The sequence below is a fragment of the Eucyclogobius newberryi genome, unplaced genomic scaffold (genome assembly GCF_026437365.1).
Source record: "Eucyclogobius newberryi isolate DKJ021-1_F unplaced genomic scaffold, fEucNew1.0.hap1 SCAF_19, whole genome shotgun sequence".
Lineage (NCBI taxonomy): Eukaryota > Metazoa > Chordata > Actinopteri > Gobiiformes > Gobiidae > Eucyclogobius > Eucyclogobius newberryi.
In genome coordinates this window covers 19,271,526-19,293,724 of record NW_027315823.1, presented here as the reverse complement: position 1 = coordinate 19,293,724, position 22,199 = coordinate 19,271,526, and the positions used below count along the sequence as shown (strand labels likewise).

Sequence of the window (22,199 nt, the reverse complement as noted above, 5' to 3'; positions counted from 1 at the left end):
TGTAGGGAAACCCTGGCCCTCGTGGCAGAGATGGTGAGCCTGGCACCCCCGGTAACCCCGGCCCTCCTGGACCCCCCGGACCTAATGGGACTCCTGGACTTGGAGGGGTAAGTGTCCGGTTTTCTTTGTATTATAATTCAAATTATTATTCTTGGTATAGACTTCAGAAATCAGAAAAATACAAGACAAAGTTTGGAAAGAGAAAGTCATTTGGGGAATTAGACCTCAATCCTGGTGTCCACTGCATAATTGATTTCATTTTCTACTATATTAAGATGTCACACAAAGGAAAGATAAGGCTGAAAGAAAAGCATATACAAGAGGAGGGAAGGCTGGTCGAGCGAGTCAATCACTAGGCTGGTATACGCAGGCTTCTGGGTAATAGAGGTGTGGTCTGAAGATGGTGATGAAGGCTTGTTCCCGTTCTGTGTTTACTGTAGAGCGTCGCATGTTAGACAGAGATTAATTGTGGGCTTCAGTAAGAGGACTCACTCTGCACCCACAGTCCAAAATGCTGACATGTTTGATATAAATCACAGCTCGTCTTTTGTCATACAATGGTTCGATGGAAGTTTAATCTTTGTCACAATGTGCCCGTTTTTGAGCCGCAACTCAGGTTTATCCCTACGCACTGTAATCTGTCAACACAGACGCCCAAAATTGTGCAGCGGACAGCAGGCATTAGAGGGATAATTTGCGATGAGAACAAATAGGCTCTTGTGAGCGAGCTAAAACTCTACAAAGGGCTAATATTCTTGGCTGTGTGAACTGCTGTCCTTGCTCATGAGAAGCAATACTTAGATCTTAGGCAGAATTATACTAAACACAACATTTTATTACTTTCTACTAGATATTTGATTTTGTAATTTGAATGAATGTTCCATTTTTCTTTTTTGCAAATGGGACACTCCTTTATTGACCTTTATTGTGAACGTATGTCTTTCTATGTCTCAACAGAACTTTGCTGCTCAAATGACTGGTGGTTTCGATGAGAAATCTGGCGGTGCACAGATGGGAGTAATGCAAGGACCAATGGTGAGCGCTGAAGACCCCAAACTCCACTCTATTCCAAACAGCACTGGCACAGTGGAACATGGATGTGGGATTCTACTGTGTTTTTATCCAAGAAGTGTATTTGCCCTATGTGTAAATTACTTCAAATTCAATATAAAAACAAAACGACCGTATGGGATGTATAACTATGAAGACGACAAGAACACAAAGATGATGATGAAGTCGTATATATGGACTCTAACCCTTTGGTGACATTTTTTTTTTTTTTACCATTTTGGGATTAAAGGTATTGTATGTCTACTGTGAAATGAATCCTTCAAATGGAGTACAAGAGCTAATTATAAATTGTGGAACCACATTTGGCGAACTCTCCACTGGCATGGCAGCTTGCCTGGGACGTACCAAGAGCACACAGGGAGGTTGGATTTGGAGCACCTTCTACACATGCGTCTATGAGCTGCTCACCCCCTAAAAAGAAAGCCCATATTTTCTGTAGAGTCTAGTGGGAAACAGGGAAAGCCCACCACAGAACTGAAGCCCCCACTAAAACCACCCAACCCTCATAGTCAGATGTATGAAGCTCATAAAAACATGTCCAAGTACACAGGCATAGGCTGTGAAGGCATAAAGCCACATTGAGATGTGTCTGGCTGCTGTCGCACAGCTTCCCCACATCCACTGAAAGACCACTTTATTCACACCCAATGACCCCCGAGCTTCCTGCTGCTTTTGGCTGCTATCCCAGATTTTTTTTTTTTTTTTGCAAAAAAGAGAGCTTTACAGGTTAAATTGTCAAAACCTCTGCCTTCAAAAATAATACTATACATTCATTATTGAAGCAGGAATGAGATTTGGCCCACCCTCTGAGACTGTCAATAAGCAGTCATGCACAAAGGAAGACATTGCCATGTTTGAGACATAACTATTTCACAATAATTGTCTATTATTGTCCACACCGGTATTTGTGTTCAAAGAAAAAAACACAATAATTATCACAATACAGAAAAGACACTTTATGTAAGCAGGTGCAGATGTGTTGTTTTGTTCTTTGTTTAATTTGCCACTAGTGACATTTGCACTTCAAAACACGCCAAAGGGAGAGAAGTAACTTGAAAAATAAGAGGTACAGGCAGCTCAAGACTTTGAAGAATTTCAAAGGATTTATGTATTTTACAAGCCAAGCTTAGAGTTTTAGCTCTGGGGTAAGGCAGGTGATTCATAAGTTCTGACAGTATCTAAGTGGACAAGACTTTCATTTGCATCTGTGATATGACTAGAACATCAGCCAGGGAGGCTCCTTGGACAGTGTGTGGTTGGTGTAATTATGATTCTGCAGATCATCTGATGCTGTATCTTGTCTCTTTTTGTTTCTCAGGGCCCTATGGGTCCCAGAGGACCACCTGGCCCCTCTGGATCACCTGTAAGTACACTGCATATTTCACACATAAAGCAGCTTTAAGTGGTCAGTGTGTATGGTGTTTTTATCTGGCTTGGGTCATTGTCTTTGAAATGTAGAGGAAATGGATCAATTTAATGTGCTAAAGTAAATGCCGTACAACAATCCTGGAGACCGTCCCCAAGATGCATGTGTTGGGTGAATTCGTATCTGTCTTTCAATCCAGGCTAGTGAATCAGAATTAGAATCAGAATCTAAATCAGAAAAGGTTTATTACCATTGTCAATGAACAGAATTCACAAACATAGGAACTTGCTTTGGTGGATAAAACAATGAACAATGACAAAACAACCTATAAGTCAACCTTTATAAGTCAAAAATAAAAACAATTCAAAACAATTAAAATCTACTATAGGAGGAAAAATAGAAATAGGCTATAAGATAAAAAAAAATAAGAATCAAAATAGACTTACAATGTACACAAATTTACAGTTGATTTTACAAATGTAGTGCAGAAAGTGAACAGTGAACCATCTACAAGTACAGTGACCATCTACAAGTACAGTAAGCATCTACAAATACTGTGACCATCTACAAGTACAGTAAGCATCTACAAATACTGTGACCATCTACAAGTACTATTTGAATTGTCCAGAAGCAAACAACTGTTCTCATAGAGTTCTAAAAACAGCAGAAATCCTTAAATGGCACACATGTCATCTAAAACCATTAGCCTTCGTACGTTGTGTGTGTACTCATCCCTGTGACTGTTTAACTACGGCCTGTTCTCTGGGGGCACGGCTTCTGTCCCTGCAGCTCTAGGGCTTTTTCCAACAGCACCAATCAGACAAACACCTGCCTATCAAACACTCTGATGTTCTCTACCTTCAGTCGCCCCGCCTACTCAGGAAAAAGGTTAAGTTGTAGGCAATGGCAGGCAACTTGTTTCAACGTGTTTTCTGGTATTCAGTAGACCGTCTATGATCATAAAGAAAAGAAAGCATAACTGGTGGCATAAAACTTGTGTAGTACAAACAAATTTGTAAAATAAAATATGCCAAAAACTTTCATGTACACAGAGAAGTGAAAAAGCAGATTAAAGTTCATTCACTCCTAAACCTCCAGTTAAGTCACTCCATGCTTTCTTCTGCTGTTTTGTAAATAAATCGTTATTATAGAAATTATATAGATATGTGGTCGACTAAGACACCGTCGACACATTCACCAACTAAAGGACAGGCTTAAGAGAGACATTCTTTTTTGTAATATGTGTTTTTTTATGTCTGCATTAATTATTAAATTATGTTTTTGTTTCATCCTAGGGACCACAAGGTTTCCAAGGTAACCCAGGAGAAGCTGGAGAGCCCGGACAAGCTGTGAGTAAAGAATTATACTTTACACATTTCCCTCTGTTTAGACTACGGCCCCCTGGCCTCTTTTTTACTTTCTTCAGAAAACACCTCTTCCACTAGACAAGCCTTGCATTACTATCCTTTTTTTATGTAATAAAAAATGTAATACTATAAAATAATATGACAATATAACTTTTGTCAAAATATATACAGTTATTTTGCAGATTTTTTTGTATATCTTTAGTTAGTTTAGATCCATAAAAGTCACTGTAATGTTTAGGAGTCAATAAGAACTTTATAACCCTTTCTGCTCTCAAACATTTTACATGTTAATGACCACCTTAATCTACTTTGTGTAAGCAAGAGTGAAGAATACTTCTAAATCAGGTATAATCATAGGATTAACTTGGGCCTAAATCAGAACTTATATTGTAAAGAAGCTCAGTTTGATTAGCGCTTTAGGCGTTGACGTTTTTCACACAATAATATTTGAAATCCTCAGTGTATCACACTTGGGAATTAATCCGTTCTTGCTCATTATTTACTCTTACCTTGTTTAACATCCAACAATACACATCCTATTTCCTGTGCTAGCTGACCCTTTCTAATTCTCTCCTCATTCCCATCCTCCCAGTGAGCTGACACTGTAGGGTCCCCACTGCGGCGCTAATCTCCAAAGGCCCCTAACTATAGTCATTATGTTGCATTAAAATCAAGCTTAACACCGGAGTCAAACTGACAGTCCAAAATATTTTGGTGAAAGGCCAAAAACTGTCAGCCTGGGTTTGTTTTGTAGGCATTATCTTATGTATAGAATCTGTTTCACTTTGGAATATACACCCTCAGTTTGGCTGTAATTTATAGTTCTGATTATTTTTTTAAGTTTTACAAACCACTTGAGTCCGTTTCTAATTTGTTACATAAAATAGATAAAAATGTTTTGGCTGGGGAAATTCAAGTTGTAAATGAATTATTAATGGAAGTTAGTACTGTCTTACATGCTCTTACATAGCTCCAAATGGTAATTGCATTTATGTGTTGAAATCCATATTTTATCTCCTGTTTGACAGTGTGGGAATCTCTAAAAGAGGACTGGACTACTGTACAGTGTCGCCCCCTATCAGTGTGTGGCTGTAATTGTGTTTCACCTGAGCTTTTTTCTCTCTCCTATGACAGGGCCCAATGGGTCCTCGTGGCCCCTCTGGATCCTCTGGAAAACCTGGAGATGATGTAAGTGTTCAACAAAAACCTGTCAAACTTTATTTGTACCATTTTACTGTGTTACCATCATTGTAGATGTAGATTTGAAAACGTGGATATGCTTTTTTTTCCTCTGTTACTAAAATAAACATGCCATTACTCTCTCCTACTCTCGCCTATGTTCATGAGCTCTGGGTCTAGAGCCCAAACACAAACATTCATAATTAGTTTCCTTTCCCTTGGAGCAGTGATTCTCAACCTGCAAGGAGGAGGAGAGAGGAGAGAGAGTCAAGGCAAGAAGCAGGAAGAGGAGAGAGAGTCAAGGCAAGAAGCAGGAAGAGGAGAGAGAGTCAAGGCAAGAAGCAGGAGGAGGAGAGAGAGTCAAGGCAAGAAGCAGGAAGAGGAGAGAGAGTCAAGGCAAGAAGCAGGAGGAGGAGAGAGAGTCAAGGCAAGAAGCAGGAGGAGGAGAGAGTGTCAAGGCAAGAAGCAGGAGGAGGAGAGAGAGTCAAGGCAAGAAGCAGGTGGAGGAGAGAGGAGAGAGAGTCAAGGCAAGAAGCAGGTGGAGGAGAGAGGAGAGAGAGTCAAGGCAAGAAGCAGGTGGAGGAGAGAGGAGAGAGAGTCAAGGCAAGAAGCAGGAAGAGGAGAGAGAGTCAAGGCAAGAAGCAGGTGGAGGAGAGAGGAGAGGGAGTCAAGGCAAGAAGCAGGAGGAAAGAGGAGAGAGAGTCAAGGCAAGAAGCAGGAAGAGGAGAGAGAGTCAAGGCAAGAAGCAGGTGGAGGAGAGAGAGTCAAGGCAAGAAGCAGGTGGAGGAGAGAGAGTCAAGGCAAGAAGCAGGAGGAGGAGAGAGAGTCAAGGCAAGAAGCAGGAGGAGGAGAGAGAGTCAAGGCAAGAAGCAGGTGGAGGAGAGAGGAGAGAGAGTCAAGGCAAGAAGCAGGAGGATGAGAGAGCATATTTTATTTTCAAAATACTCAGCTGTATTAAATGGTCTAGTTAAATAGCAGATTATCTCTTTTTATATTGCACATTTGTATATGATAAACAATATTAGGCTATTCATGAAAGCCTACATTGTGTTTCTACAGCCTAATTATGGTTAAACAAAAATAAAAATCTGTTTAATACTGACAATAAAAATAACACTAAATTATACAATAATTTAGATCTAGAGGTAGATCTTTGGGCTTTGTTGAATATAAAAGTAGCTCTTGAGCCGAAAACGTGTGGGCCCCCCTGACCTAGACCTATGTCTTGTAAACAAAACAATACATATTAGACAATAAGCTACCACATCATTTTATGGCCGTCATTTTATCTAAACTTTTGTGTTTGGGTATTGTGAACGCAATTGGTTTGTAATAATAATACAAAAATATAGCCGCAAGCGGCAATGATCGGCCCTCGCCACGCCGCCGCCACACCGCCGCCACGCCGCAAGAGGAGGGGGCGCTAACGCGCCCCAATTGTCCTATATTACGCCTACTGCTGAATCTGTGACGCTGTCACATCTTCTCCCCTTTGTTTTACCATTGTTACGGCAGTTTCCTGTAAACAATGATCAAGTAAAGAGTAACCAGGCAATAACTTGAAGCAGAAACAGAGTCTCTCGGTCTCTCTCAAAAGGTGGAAGTTTATTCACGTGCACAGTGGATAAACACCCTCTCTCTCCCTAAGACAAGTTCGTTCTGTCCCTACCTAACTTTACAATTTACAAAGTACACCTTTTATAGGTGGTAACAAACATAACATAATCACAACCCAAATCAGCTCAAAAAGAGATAGACCAGACTATCACGTCTGTGACGGTTCCAGCCATCTCTTCAGAGGTTTAATCAAAGACCATTTCCACACCGAATCCGGTCCTGACGCATTAATTGATGATTAAGAGGCGCCGGACAGTAGATATTCAGTATAATCAGGACCTCATATTCTTATCCCATCTGCACACAGGAGAACAACAAAGATATTAATTCCGTGACATGTCATGGCCTAAAACAACATTAGAATGACATGACATGACCCATTTTCTGCCATTACACCATCAAAAAGCTATTTTATTTTGAATTCTTGGCAAAATGTGCGGCTTTGCCGCACAGACACCGTGACTCTTTGAATAAAAATGTGGATAACTTTTGATGGTCCACCCCTGAAGATGAGTATCACCAAATTTCAGGTTAATAGGGCTAACGCCCTGGGAGGAGTTTGTGAAAGTCTAAAGTGTAAACATGTTCTGGCGATTTCCCCATTGGAATAACATGGGAGGTTTCGGTCATCGCTACGGCAAAGCCATAACAATTATGACATGGGTCTCATTGACTTTTTTGATGGGGATGCCAAAATTGAGTTGTGTGTCAAATTTCATAAAATTTCGCAAAACTAAACATTTAACCTCCATATAAAATCTGTAGGGGGCGCTGTGGCTCCAAATTAATTTATTTCACTTCAAGTACGTTTAGCGCAAAGAGTTTAACAACTGATTCTAATTTGACGCAATTCGGACTTTATCTGCGCAAATGGCAGAAATGTTAAATTTGGGAGATTTCTGAAATTCCGTGACCGTGAGAGGTATCAATGTAATTTGGATAACTTTTGATGTCCCACTCCTCAGTAGCATTTTCACCAAATTTCAGCTTTTTAGAGCCAACGCCCTGGGAGGAGTTCGTAAAAGTACGACGTTTGGAAAAACTCCCGAGTCCTGCTTAGCCATTTTTGAAGCAATATGGCCGACATTTGATTGGGTGGACGGCGTTGCCGTAATAATATTTTTTACTTCTCTTGTCACCATCTACCTCTGCGCCAAATTTCATGATTCTACGATCAGATTTTTTTGGGGTCATTTCCTATCTCTCAATGCATTTTTGGTACATTTGGGGGCGCTGACGCGCCAATTTTTTTATTTTAGAAAAGGGAAATAGCCAGAATGTAGAGAGGCACGATTTTTAGAGGTGTGCAAATTTTTGTGACTTTTTGTCAATGTTCACTGGGTGAAAAATAGGGGGGTTGGTCCCGAGAAGAAAGAAAGAAGAAAGAAAGAAAGAAAGAAAGAAGGAAGAAAGAAGAAAGAAGAAAGAAGAAAGAAGAAGAAAGAATAATATTCCGATGCGAAAACAATGTTTCCCATTTTTCAAATATCATAAACTATACATTTTCGGAAAGCGCTCGCGCTTTCCTACCTCATGGTGTGGGTCCCTGGTCACTGACGGGTACTTTCGTTAATTTTGAGTGGGCTCCGCCCACTTTGTGTTTTTGGCCCTCTATACAGTAATAATGTTCAATTTTTGCATTACATGCTTATATGCACGGAACATGCAAGAGATGGGGAACATATTCGTGAGCTACTTAGGGCAAATGAGTGCTTTCAATGTAAAGTGCTCGTTTAGTGCGCACTTTTGCACGGGCTTTGCCCGTTTACAACGGTAATGTTCCATTTTCCTACTACTAATTAGTATGCACGGGGCGTGCGTGAGTGAAGGAGTGCGTTAGTGAGTGTTTGGAAGTGGGCGAGCGCTTCGCGCTCGATTTCGTGCACTTTCGCAGCCGTGCTTCGCACGGCCTTACGAGATTAATAGGCCTCTCGCCAGCTTGTGGCGCTCGGGCCTAATAATCTACGGGACAAACTTAAAAAGGTTGAGACCCTTGTGGAGCAGGTCGCAGCGTTGTGAGTGCAATTCCATCTCTTGACAATTTACTGCATGTCTCTCCCCACTCTCATCCCCATTTCATGCTGTCGGGTCAGGCATACGGACCAAGAAATACAAAATTAATGTTAGGGTGAGAATCCACCTGGGAGTTGAACCGCTGCTCCTCCACATCAAGAGGAAGGAGCTGAGGTGGCTCTGGGCATCTGTTTAATTGCCTCCTCAAACTCAGAACACACTGATAGGACGCTCTCTCTCAGCTGCCCTGGGGATGTTTCGGGATTTCCCTGGAAGAGCTGGGGGAAGTTTGTTTGGACAAAAGCCTGGGAAATGCTGTTAAGCCTTCTGCTTCCCCTTGTCATTACTTGTCATTCTTGGGATTCAACTAATATGTGCAGTTACAATAGTTCAGCAAAAGATGGCAGCAAACATAACATTTGCAATTAAAAATAAATAAATAAAAAACAGCATCAAAGAGCATTTACACTCAGTTCTGTCACAGGAAAATAATGTTTTCTTTTTATTAAGGGGGAAGCTGGAAAATCTGGTAAACCTGGTGACCGTGGACCATCTGGACCTCAGGTGAGGCCTTAATCTTGAGTACATTGTATAACACAACACTGCTCTATGGCTCATCTATGGTCTTTAAAGGGAGCTCGTGGATTCCCAGGAACTCCTGGTCTTCCTGGCATCAAAGGACACAGAGTAAGATTTATCTGTTGTAAATCTTTGGTGTTTTATTTATTTATTTTTCATTCATTCATATTATTTTTTTTACCTTTTTCCTTTCAACATTGTTAGGGTTATTCAGGTCTTGATGGAGCAAAGGGAGAAACTGGAGCTCTTGGTTCAAAGGTAAGGCTTCTGACCCAATAATACTTCAGCTTTGTCTTTCCTTTACAGTATGTTTTTTTTTTTTTTTTAAATACTGTAGATCTATTAAAAAATGTGGCCGTAACAAACCCTGACAATAATATTGAAATAGCAGAAAATTTAAATGTTTTTGTGTTCTTAAGGGAGAGTCTGGTTCCCCTGGTGAGAGTGGTGCCCCTGGACCAATGGTGAGCATCATAACAACTGAATATACTGAATAAATAGGTTGAATTACTTACATAGCTCTTTGTGAATTTTTGACAGGGCCCTCGCGGTCTGCCTGGTGAGAGAGGACGTCCCGGATCCAGTGGAGTTGCTGTGAGTATGCTTTTTCAATCAATACAAGTTGAGAACACTAGTTTATTCTCTGTTTCTTTCATCTCCCGTCTAAAGAAAATAGTCAAGTGTCAAGCAACACTAGAAACTCTACTACCCTTTTTTTACCTTAACTTGACTTTCAAACTTTAGAAAACCAATACTGGTACATCATTGCCAGCCAGGAGATCTTGAATGAGTGACACTTTTAAAAGATAAAAGCTGTGAGCGCTGCCTCAGCTGCTGAAATGTGAACTCCCAGTCGTGTCACACAAGGGACTGTGTCTCTGTTTCAATCTGACTAGGTGTTCTCATGTTAACACTTTTAACGCTTGCAACCTTTACCTCATTTTCTTTGTAATATATGGTTCATGTAGAGCCTAAATTCATTTTCCTATTATTCAGGGTGCAAGGGGAAATGATGGTATGCCTGGTCCTTCTGGTCCTCCGGTGAGTGTAACATATGTCCTTCTTGTTTATAAAAGACTGTTATAGGTGTAGTCACTACACTTAATCACTACACTGTAGTGATTAGGGCATTCACATATCAATAACTTTATTCTTTGTCTCTGTGTAGGGTCCCGTTGGTCCTTCTGGCGCTCCAGGCTTCCCCGGCTCTCCAGGTTCAAAGGTGAGTTGCTGTAAGAGAAACATCCATCCATTTTCTACCGCTTGTTCCCTCTCGGGGTAACGGGTGACCCCGAGAGGGAACCCCCCCAGGGATACCCCGTGACCCACAGGGTATCCCTGTGACTTCGGGCCTTAGGCGGGGTACACAGTGGCCAATTTGTCGCAGGGCCAACACAGAGACATAGACATTACAGACATTACATTCACTCTCTAGGGCCAATTACCAAGAATTACCAATTTTGCCTAACACATGCATGTCTTTGGACGGTGGGAGGAAGCCGGAGAACCCGGAGAGAACCCACGGTAACACGGGGAGAACATGCAGACTCCACCCAGAGAGATCATGTGATGTTGGTCTGGTCTGGGAATCAAACCCATGAGCTCCTTCTTGGGAGGCAAGAGCGCTAACTGCCTTTGCCACCGTGCACCCAAGTTAGAGAAGAGAAACATACTATGCAAAATCTAATTTTATGAGCTTACAATCACGTTAAAATTCTGAATTTTACTCTTGAGTTTTATTTTAATTGATTCATGCATGTTTGGACCCTCAGAAAATTTCATTTGGAAGTCAATTGACCCTTTTGAATCATTAACGTTTTTTTTGCTCAATAATGCAATTTACAGATAACAAAATGTAAAATAATGCTGAAAAACATATTATGACTTCTTCGAAATAATAACACATTTTTTCTTTCTTTAGATTTATACATCTTGCTATATAAATAATATTAAGTCGTATCTATCCATCTTTGAATGTCTCTTGAGCTAACTCTTTTCTACTATAATGAAGAATAATAGGGTTATTTGTCCTAACCCTATTGAGTAATGCAAATTAGCCTGTGGAAAGAAATACATATTGTGTTAACAAATTATTTTAGTCAAAAAAAACTCCTGTCTACACCGCACTCACGGACACACACACACAAACAGGGCTTATGATTTTTATCCAAAAAGACCCAATAATTATGGAGAAAGGGCCCGCTCAAGATTTCAAACCGAGAGTGATGCTAAAGATCATTAAGGTTAAAGAACATTCCAATCCTAAAAATATATGATTTGAATGTAGACCATGGCAAAATAATACTGAGCCTATTGTTATTATTTGGACTTAAGACTACATTTTTCTATCATCATTTTGTCCCAGAAACAATAAAAATCCTATTCAAATCAAAATAGCACAACACAGGGTCAATTCTTATCCATGCATCCATGCATATTTTACATGGTTATCGGTTTACTGATTTAATGTGTTGTGTCCAGGGAGAAGCTGGTCCAACAGGCGCTCGTGGGCCTGAGGGTGCTCAGGGACCTCGGGGAGAGTCAGGTACTCCTGGATCATCAGGGCCTTCAGGTGCTTCTGTGAGTAAATACATATGAAAGAAATATATTTGTTTACATTTAATACATCAAATGTTAAAGGCCTGTTTCTTTATCACTGTAGGGAAACCCTGGTACGGATGGTATTCCTGGAGCTAAAGGATCAGCTGTAAGTTCAGATTGCAATTTTTAACAGTGTTTTGTGCTGACCATGATTCTCTAACACAAAATGTGCATATGTTTGGTGGTCGAGTGGATAGTTTGTAAAAATGTAAATAGAAAAAATACATTTGTTGACATTTTGTTACAAAAATGTATAGGGGGGATTTTGGATATCTTATTTAGTTTTGGTGTAAAAACCTGAAAGTTTGGTGTGTGTAAGTGCTAGTGCTGATCTTTACGTTCCTATGGGAGAAAATACATTTTAAGAAAACGGCCTTTGAAATAACAATATTCCATTGAAATTAATGGATGCAAGTGGATTAATTTAAATAATAAATACATTTTAGAAGCAGAATTGACATGTTTGCTGTTTCCACATGAAATATTCTGGGTCTTATTTTGCCCCTGATCTTAGCAAAGCGGTATTTTCCTGACATCCAGCGTCGGCACAACTGCTGAGAGTATAGGGCGTTGAACTCTAAACAAGAGGTGTGATCATGCCAAATTATGAGGTGGAGTGATGCATATTGAGGGTGTGGTGCATTCTGCGAAAGGCCAGAATTGTAACTAATAAACTTAAAAAGTAGTGCACTGAAAAACATAACATGGGTAACATGCCCAAGACATTTTCTGGAGTGGTATTACTCCACATGGACAAAATAATCATAATCAGCCTTCATGGAAATAAATATAATGCAATTTATACATGATAGAATAATGAATACGGTCCAGTTAGATAGCACACAGAAAAGAGGGGCTGTCTGCAAAGAAGGGATAATCCGTGTCAATATTTCACTCACAGCGCAGAGCCGTTACACACTAAGCTCTTTGCTGGACACCTCCACCTTCCGTACGGGGAACTTGGCCAAGTGGTTCAGTGTTGAACACCTGGTACTGTGTCTGTGCGGTCTATTTGGGAAACTGGATCAAAATTTAACTCTGCTCCGGAGCGCCCTCTGGGCCACGCTTTTGCAACTCCTTGTTTTCCTGGACCTGGTCCCATTGTGAGGACATATGTTCCAATCCCCAGGGGTAACTGGAATTGAGCTTGCAGCGGGGCTAGCGCCACACGGTTACGCACAGTTGTGCCATTCACCTGAGTGGGATTCACAGAGAGCTGTGCGGACTGCTGTGCATTTTGTGTTCAGCACCTTTAGGTTTTGGACCTGGTTTAGTCTTGGTTTAGTCCGAGCAGACTGGGAAAAAGCCCACGGACACATGCTCTATTCCCGGGAGTGAAAGCAAGCTTCAATGCTGTATTTGTTTGTTTTGTCAATTTTGGGAACAAATTTATGAACGCAAAATTAACCATTTTACTGTAATTTGTCTCAAAATGAAAAATTAAATAGTTCTTTTTTTGTTTTTATTTTGAAATCCATTGAACAAATCATACACATTAATGTTCTTTCTCACAGTTGCACTTGTTGGACGACAACAAGCGTCTCCTTTGCTGTGAACCGCTCTCTTCTTTCTTTGCCTGGATGTGGATAAATCACCCACACAGTGGTGCTTTTGAATGCCACAGTTGTCAGTCATCAGTCATCATATAAGTACTGGCACTCTCATCATATATGTACCGCCACTCTCCAGCATCTTTACGCTAACGCTAACGTTGTGAAGGTAGCAAGAGCCCGACCTGGAGCTGCCCCACGGCCAAGGCTCCCATTACCGCTAAGATTGGGGGCAAAGTACAGCACTATATGTTGAGAGAGTGAAATGACCAAAAAATAATAAGTAGAGAAAAATGAGTTTTGCCCGTAGTGTCTCGCCTTAACATGTGATGTTTGCTATATATAGGGTGCTCCCGGTATCGCCGGTGCCCCTGGTTTCCCTGGACCTCGTGGACCTCCTGGGCCTCAGGGAGCCACTGGGCCGCTTGGACCAAAAGGAACCTCGGTAGGTTCCGACTGAATAGTCTAAGAAGAAAGGAAGTGCTGTTGCTGTTGTGTGTGTTTTTTTTGGTCAAAAAACTGCCTTTTAATTCACATTTTCTTTGTGCTTACTATTTTAAGTCTGAGTTGATATAATTCATATTTATGCATTACTGTATAGGGAGACTCAGGTATTCCCGGGTTCAAGGGTGAAGCTGGACCAAAAGGAGAATTTGTAAGTGGCCTTTTAAAATATTATTTTGTAAAGGAATAAGTAAAATAAATAACTAATACATATTTGTGTGTTTGTTTGTGTGTGTGTTGTTAGGGACCAGTCGGTCTTCAGGGAGCTCACGGCCCCCAGGGAGAAGAGGGAAAGCGTGGACCCAGAGGTGAGCCCGGTTCAGCCGGACCACTTGGACCTCCCGGAGAGAGGGTAAGTGCAACTCTACACAATGTGTATTTGTGGAGCAAGCCCATTCTTACAGAAATTTGGATACTAACTCACGATTTCTGCTATTTGCAGGGAACCCCAGGTAACCGTGGTTTCCCTGGTCAAGACGGCCTGCCTGGTCCCAAGGTAATTGGGATTAAGAATGACCTTAAACTGGATTGGCAATTGAATTTACCTGAATAAGGAGTACCTGTAAATAAGGGAAGTCTGTGCATTCTGTGGATACATTGGGAAACCCAATCACTTCACTTCATACGGCTGATAGACGATAGACACCTTTGGCTCTGAACCTCTATTATGTTTTTAACTAAAAGCGGATGAGCTCGTAGTTCTGTGCGTGTTTACAGAAACACGTGGCTGCTCCGTGTTGTCTGCTCTGGGAGCAGGCGAGGAGCGAGCGGGGAGCAGACGGTGGATACATCGGAACTTAAAGGACCACATCAGAGCGCGTTTTAACAAGGAGGGTTTAATAAGGAACTCAAGCAACACTACTGCAATAACTTACAGATCATTTATCTCAAGGCAAATATGATGACAAAGATAAGTGTGATTGGTGCGTCTGATTTTGTGCACCCATTTTGCAGATCACCGATTACGTGATTTTTGCCGTGATTGGCCCGATCATGATTGGCGGCCGATCGATCAGAGCACCTCTAAATAAAATAGCTCTCTATAAAAAACGTTGTCGAATTAATCACAGCTGTTTATTGTTAACACGTTTTGGGGTTTTTAAAACTCAAAAATCCAAGAAAAACTATGAATATCTACATTAAATCTGCATTACCCAATTTTAAAACAGCTAAAGGAGGAAGTAGGTATTTATATCCATCTAACTTTTTCTTTGCCCTAACAAACTTTTCACATCCATACATTTTTGGGCAAATGTACTGTTTTCTAACCGCTTCAGTGAACCGCTGCCAACACTCAATTGTTTGCCTGACCAGCCATTCCCAACAGACTACTTTACAAAACCTGAGGGTCTGGGATCCAACCCAGTCGCTCCAATTTCCAAAGGGAGTTGATTGACAGGCGGATTAACCAATCAGACAAACACATTTTCCGTTCGTGTCCAAACAAACATGGTGGATTACGAGGAAAGAATAAAAATAACACAGACTGAGAAACGTTGCGGACTTCTGCCGAGTCAACAAGCGACGCACTAAACTCTGTAAATCTCAGGTAAATGAAGTTATACATTTTGTTCTGAATATTCCAAAAATATTTGAGAGACGTCTTCCGCATTTGAGACACACGTGACACAAAGTCTTCCGCATTTGAGAGACACGTGACACAAATTAGCAGCGGTGGTTGGACCGGTTAATGCTGGAGAGTTTTTTTGACGCCCCCCAATGGTCCGAATCCAGACCCTTACACAGTCAAACAGAATGTGGGCAGGGCTGGCGGGTCAGGCAACTCAATTGTAGTGATGCTTACATCTTTTTCTTCTGGGATTTGGTGGCTGGTAATCCGCCATCATGCCTCATACGCTTAACATTTTCATATTTCTGAATCCCTGAAGCAAAAATGGATCATCTATCTGCTTTTGTTAGTGAAATCAAAGGTCACTATCAAGGGAGGACACAGAATTCCACATATAAGTAAAATGTATTTTCCCCTGTGTGAACCGCTTAGTCGCCAATCCAGATTATAAGATATTCCTTTATTGTCCCACATGGGGAAATTTCATTGGTGCAACGCAGGTTATTGCATATCTTCACAAAATTCACACTTTAATTTAGATTTTCAGACAAACGCCACAGCCAAAAACCATATAGCCTTACATTTTGATCGAGAACCAATCAGCAAGCAGCAGCACACATCTGATTAATCACAGCACATGCTTTTTTACTTCATTTACCGTATTTTCCGGACTATAAATCACACCGGAGTGTAAGTCGCACCAGCCAAAAAATGCATTATAGAGAAGAAAAAAACATATATAAGTTGAACTGGAGTATGAAATGCGGTTGCAAGTGTGAATATAACAAAATAACAAATAATATCACATACAAGTGATATAAATATCACACCCCGGCCAAAAGTGAAAAAAGGTGCGACTTATAGTCCAGAAAATACGGTACTTACTACTTACGAACTTATTACGAAGTGGACGGGACTGTTGAGCTCCATATCTGATTACTGATACTCATAAGCTGCCATTTTGGTGTAGAACACTAACAGACTAAGCATTTCTCTGATTGGTTATTCCACCTGTCCATCAAGAGTTAAGACCTGTTCTTTGTACAGTATAGAAAAGGTGTGTAGTCTTTACTGGCCAGGTAACATTTTACTGCATTTGTAATGATTATAAACTTTAACTCTAACTTTAATTCCAGGGAATCTGTTGGGTATAACACATGGTTATATTGAGAGATGGCAATGCTGAAATTAACAAATCTATTTCAAGCCTGATTTGTAATGACACACTCTCATCTACATGAGAGCTGTAAGTCTGAGATGTGACCATAGGGTGGCAGTACAACGCAGACTCTGTGGACACACTGACCTACAGTCCATGTCCCAATTGAGAAAAGGCAGATTTCTATTTTCCATTGTCCCAATTTTCCCAGTTTCATTTGTGTTTAATGCTCTGATTCCTCTGGGTCAATGGGTGTATCTCACTTTAAACAGGGAAGAATATTCCACTGTGTGCTGCGAGCATTTCATCTTCTTTAGACTTCTGTAGACCAGTTTGTTCAGTATTTATGAGTTCAGAATGGCCTCCCGACCCCAAAGAAACAACCTCTTCCAGCGATTTCAGCGGAGCGTGGATTAAATGAACACGCAGCTCGTTGTCGTGTTAAAGAGAGGCAAATCCAATATCAAAACATGACAGATTTGTGAAAACTCATGTCCGTGTAAACAGCCCCTGACTGACCCCCTTTTGTATTGTTCCTGTGTTTCTAAAACAGGGAGCCCCTGGTGAGCGAGGACCCTCGGGTGCTAGTGGTCCTAAGGGTGCTGGCGGTGACCCTGGACGTCCTGGAGAATCTGGTCTGCCTGGAGCCAGAGTGAGTGATCTTCATCCCTATAAATACAGCTGCCAATATCACAAAATACTACAGAAGAGCTGACTATGAAGTAATATTGATAATTTGACAGCAGACATCAGATTGTAACAAATAACCAAGTGATTGTTGATTGTTATGTCAAATAATGATAAGAAAAGAGAAGATCACAGAATAATTATTATTATTAGAAATGTATAAGAGCAGTAGCGATAGATTAAATAATTGCAAATAAGCAACAAAGATATTTAAGATGAACAATAAATGAAAGAATGAAAATATGTTCAAACTAAATGAGCATTTTATCTAAAAATCTGAATTTGCATAAAAAACTGAAAGTAGAATAAAAGCATGAAATATTGAATTGATCATTCATATTGAAGCTCTCTTCCTATGTCACATTTTAAACATATTTTGTTGCACATCAGAGGTGTGATTTTGATTTGCCACATTGCCGTATGCTTTCACTCCATGTATCTTTTCTCTGCATAAAGATGTTTGTTGACACCCATTTTTCTTTATTCAGGGTCTAACTGGACGCCCTGGAGATGCTGGTCCTCAAGGCAAAGGGGGACCCTCAGTAAGTGGCATTGTCAGATTTTTTAATAAATCAATATTATTGTAATTTTTGGGCTGTGCTTTCGAAAAACTAACACATGGAACTTAGAGATTCTCACAATATTTATCCACTATTCATTATGCCGTGAGCTAGAAATAAAACAACACATTCTGGTTTAGTATTGTGAAAGTGTCTTAAGTGGATTCCTTAACTGTTCAAAATGGGTTCAGAGCGCAGGCTGTGTCATTGAAACATTGAACATGAAACATTGTGTAATGCATTTCTATGTTGTGTCTAAAACATGTGAACAAGAAGTTATCCCCATGTTTCACTGTTTCACATTTTTCTTCAACACGTACAATAGGTTTCTTATAATAGAAGATATTTTCAATATCATTGGGTAATTAGGGAGCTGCTGGCGAGGACGGTCGCCCTGGACCTCCAGGCCCTCAGGGAGGCCGCGGACAGCCTGGTGTAATGGGATTCCCTGGACCCAAAGGAGCATCTGTGAGTAACATCATGAAATTCAACATTCTATTAAAAACATTCTCTACCTTGAATGCACTCTATAGTAACAATTATTATTGTTATGTGTTCTTTAGGGGGAACCTGGAAAGTCAGGAGAGAAAGGACTGGGTGGAGCACCTGGTCTAAGAGTGAGTTAAAGAAACTGTGATTGGTTTAGCAGATTAAGTACCTATGTTGACAGTAATCTAGATTAGTCCATTATGTGCGGGTATAATTAATCCTGTGGTAGTTGTTAATAACATCACATTTGTGTCCTCAGGGTTTGCCTGGCAAAGATGGAGAGACTGGTGCTGCGGGACCCCCTGGACCAGCTGTATGTATCTGTTCAATACATTTTTGTAAAAATCACCAAGCCTCGATGGGCGACAATGAAATAACTGTCCCAGCATCCCCTGCCCATAGACCCTCTTTCTCAGTAAGGAAAAATAACAACAAAAACCTGTGGGAAAAAGTAGAACCCTTGGGGAAAACCACAGAGAAGGAGAGATACTCCCATGGACGGACAGGTGGCAGATGTTCATTTGTTGATGAGAAAGTTCATCCAGGCAGTTAAGGAGCATCCAGATCTAAAGGTCAGGGTTATGAGATGGGGCGTTAAAACAGATTAATTTAATAATCCCACTCCTGCATCGACATAGATATCATCTGCCCTCTACTGCCTTTTCACAGTATTTTCATTTCTCACACCACCCCACTGTACTGTAGATCTGTCTGGGTAAAACGTCTTGGAGACAAATCTATCAATATTACCCAAATAGTGTAAACAAAAAAAGTTACCGTAATCATTTTGATGAATTGTGCAGGGCCCCGCTGGAGAGAGAGGAGAGCAGGGACAGCCCGGTCCCCATGGTTTCCAGGTAAGTGAACCTGTAACTGTAGTTTTTATAGCTTTCCTCTTCAAAAACTGCAGTTTGCATTATATAATCTAATTGAATTTAAGATACCAGTACATACTTCTCCAATACTAATATTGTTCAATTGTTTCTCTCCACAGGGTCTACCTGGACCTCCCGGCCCACCTGGTGAGGGGGGCAAACCTGGAGACCAGGTTTGTTCCATTTTAGTTTAACATAACGTTTTTTGCTACAAAAAACAAACAAAAAAATTTAAATGTCCATATAATTATTGTAGGGTGTTCCTGGAGAGGGTGGAGCTGCAGGTGCCACTGGACCCAGAGTAAGTTGCCTGTTACATGTCTGTCATTAGTCGTGAGTCATTAAGCTGTCAAACACGCCCTGATGACCACTGTGCTGATGTGCAGGGAGAGCGAGGGTTCCCTGGTGAGAGAGGTGCAGCTGGGCCCCAGGGTCTGCAGGGACCCAGAGGTCTGCCTGGAACCCCTGGAACTGACGGATCCAAGGTAGGTCTCAAAATAAGATTTTCTTTTAACCTCTAATAATATACCAACAGAATGTTCCCAATAAACTAAATCCCTTATGCCAAGTGGCAAGCACAAAAGAAAGTAGCAGGATAAATATCTGGCATTAAGCGTCATCATTATGCATCAAATGTAGCTGCTAAATCTAATGTATTTGATATGAGTAAATCATAGAGAGTATTTAGAGAGTATTGTTTGACGCACAGCTTTCTGAGAATTGAATCCTTCTATCAGTCGGCATCAGTACAGGCAGCAAAAGAAGTTGCAGCTATTCCCAATTTGGCCTCGTTATCTGTGTGTGTGTGTGTGTGTGTGTGTGTGTATACTGCATACATATATATATATATATATATATATATATATATACACACACATACACACACATACACACACACAAACATATATATGTGGAGATTAAAATCTCTGCAGATAACGAGGACAAAATGGGAATAGCTACATATAGCATGACCACAACTAGGTTCTAGTCAATGTTTCAAGCTAATTTATAACAATTTTGTTGCAGACCGTGTGTGTGAACCAGTCAAAGAATTACAACAGAACAGAAATACAGTACCCCGCTGTTATGTTAATGGCACCTCATGTATTTGCTCTCTATAAATAGGGAGCTATTGGACCTGCTGGAGCTGCAGGAGCTCAGGGACCCCCCGGCCTGCAAGGCATGCCTGGAGAGAGAGGAGGTGCTGGCATTCCCGGGCCCAAAGGAGACAGAGTGAGTCATGAATATCACTCCAATGCATTATAATGTCTGTATGTCTATGACTTAAGCCAGGTTTCTATCTCGGTCCCAAGCTGACGGATTTGTTGTCCACAGGGTGATTTTGGAGAGAAAGGACCTGAGGGTGCTGCCGGTAAAGACGGAGCTAGAGTAAGTCAACCAAAAATTATTTGACTTGTTTTTTTATTGCTTTCACATTGCTCTCTTGATTTACCATACAATCTAATCTATATTTTAGGGTCTCACTGGACCCATTGGTCCTCCTGGCCCTGGCGGTCCCAATGGTGAAAAGGTACGTATTTGAAGGACAGGTGTTTGGTCCTCTTTCATCCCAGCTTTCTCATATCAATTGTTACAATTTTGCCACCATCAAGGATCTTAAAGGTTTACTGTCATAACTTAATGTAAACTTAAATTACATAGATTTAATAGGCAATATGTTGTGAATTCTGTTCATTGACAATGGCAATAAACCTTTCTGATTCTAAGAGTTCCTGCTGTGGCCAGTTTTGTAAGAGAGATACAGTTGTGTCAATGTGCAGTTTTTGTAAATGGTTTGTGTGAATCTTCCAGGGTGAATCGGGTCCTGCTGGTCCTTCTGGAGCTCCTGGAACCCGTGGTGCCCCTGTATGTATTATTATTGACCCATTTCTTTATTATCTTCTACCATTGAAGCTTTTGTAAGTGCACCATTACAGGTTGTCTTTTCTAGGGTGACAGAGGTGAGACTGGACCCAATGGGCCTGCTGGATTTGCTGGACCTCCTGTGAGTAACTGCTTGAAAATTACATGAGCTTTTTTTTTTTTGTTGGATTGTTTCATCAGTTTATTTTGTCCACTTTTAACAACCGGAACCCATAGTAAAAGTGAAGCTGACATTTAAAACGTAACTTAACTTAACACTTAATCATTTAAAAATATGGATTCTCTTGTTGATTGACACTATTTTCCTTTAAAAATATACTGTCTGTGAAGTACACAGGAGAAATACCTTTTTCATCATTTACAGTCTGTGTCATTGAATACATGTCATATTGTTTCCTCCTAGGGTGCTGATGGTCAGCCTGGAATCAAAGGAGAACAGGGAGAGTCAGGACAAAAGGGTGATGCTGGTGCCCCTGGACCCCAGGGACCATCTGGTGCCCCTGGCCCTGCAGTAAGTGTGACACAATGACCTATAATATGTTTGCTACATAATTATATTTGTGATTAAAATCATGATTTTTTATCAGTTTTATTTAGAAATATAAATATATATTTAAAATGTATATTTATTCTCTTTCAGGGCCCTACAGGTGTTACTGGACCAAAAGGTGCTCGTGGTGCTCAAGGACCTCCTGTAAGTTTTTAAATGTTACAAAGCCATAAAACACAAATGTGTATCTATCTTCAGTTAAAAATAAAATAAAAAAAAACATTTCCTTTTATTTTAGGGTGCCACTGGTTTCCCTGGAGCTGCTGGACGTGTTGGACCTCCTGGCCCCAATGTAAGCTCCTCTCACATGATTGCACTTTTAAGATCACCACCCTTGATGTAGTGTTTGATGATCAAAGAGCGAGTGGAAGAAGAGAGACAGAGAGACTTCCAGTTAATTATCACATTGAAATGTTGTGCCACACTATGTTTGTCACTATGAGGGTTTATTTCACATTTGGCTGGAATCATAACACACAGTCCCCAAGCCCTTGCTGGATCATTATTATGGAATAACATATTACTGCTTAATGGCTTGCACTCATGCACCACAGCAAGAAGGTCATGGGTTCAACTCC

General features: G+C 40.8%; 1 protein-coding gene across 2 annotated transcripts in view; it reads left to right on the top strand.

Annotated features, from left to right (window-relative positions):
* col2a1b (collagen, type II, alpha 1b) overlaps positions 1 to 22,199 on the top strand; it is a 37,065-nt gene that overhangs the window by 8,307 nt on the left and 6,559 nt on the right. For both annotated transcript variants that reach the window (XM_072452051.1, XM_072452050.1), the window contains 35 exons: positions 6 to 107; positions 958 to 1,035; positions 2,390 to 2,434; positions 3,733 to 3,786; positions 4,939 to 4,992; positions 9,124 to 9,177; positions 9,247 to 9,300; positions 9,397 to 9,450; positions 9,612 to 9,656; positions 9,733 to 9,786; positions 10,189 to 10,233; positions 10,361 to 10,414; positions 11,674 to 11,772; positions 11,855 to 11,899; positions 13,690 to 13,788; positions 13,945 to 13,998; positions 14,092 to 14,199; positions 14,290 to 14,343; positions 17,130 to 17,228; positions 17,752 to 17,805; positions 18,193 to 18,291; positions 18,387 to 18,440; positions 18,572 to 18,625; positions 19,116 to 19,169; positions 19,307 to 19,360; positions 19,444 to 19,488; positions 19,574 to 19,672; positions 20,313 to 20,420; positions 20,523 to 20,576; positions 20,665 to 20,718; positions 21,000 to 21,053; positions 21,139 to 21,192; positions 21,475 to 21,582; positions 21,712 to 21,765; positions 21,860 to 21,913. In XM_072452051.1, coding sequence (XP_072308152.1) covers positions 6 to 107; positions 958 to 1,035; positions 2,390 to 2,434; positions 3,733 to 3,786; positions 4,939 to 4,992; positions 9,124 to 9,177; positions 9,247 to 9,300; positions 9,397 to 9,450; positions 9,612 to 9,656; positions 9,733 to 9,786; positions 10,189 to 10,233; positions 10,361 to 10,414; positions 11,674 to 11,772; positions 11,855 to 11,899; positions 13,690 to 13,788; positions 13,945 to 13,998; positions 14,092 to 14,199; positions 14,290 to 14,343; positions 17,130 to 17,228; positions 17,752 to 17,805; positions 18,193 to 18,291; positions 18,387 to 18,440; positions 18,572 to 18,625; positions 19,116 to 19,169; positions 19,307 to 19,360; positions 19,444 to 19,488; positions 19,574 to 19,672; positions 20,313 to 20,420; positions 20,523 to 20,576; positions 20,665 to 20,718; positions 21,000 to 21,053; positions 21,139 to 21,192; positions 21,475 to 21,582; positions 21,712 to 21,765; positions 21,860 to 21,913 — 2,304 coding nt within the window. The remainder of the gene's footprint in view (positions 1 to 5; positions 108 to 957; positions 1,036 to 2,389; positions 2,435 to 3,732; positions 3,787 to 4,938; positions 4,993 to 9,123; positions 9,178 to 9,246; positions 9,301 to 9,396; positions 9,451 to 9,611; positions 9,657 to 9,732; positions 9,787 to 10,188; positions 10,234 to 10,360; positions 10,415 to 11,673; positions 11,773 to 11,854; positions 11,900 to 13,689; positions 13,789 to 13,944; positions 13,999 to 14,091; positions 14,200 to 14,289; positions 14,344 to 17,129; positions 17,229 to 17,751; positions 17,806 to 18,192; positions 18,292 to 18,386; positions 18,441 to 18,571; positions 18,626 to 19,115; positions 19,170 to 19,306; positions 19,361 to 19,443; positions 19,489 to 19,573; positions 19,673 to 20,312; positions 20,421 to 20,522; positions 20,577 to 20,664; positions 20,719 to 20,999; positions 21,054 to 21,138; positions 21,193 to 21,474; positions 21,583 to 21,711; positions 21,766 to 21,859; positions 21,914 to 22,199) is intronic.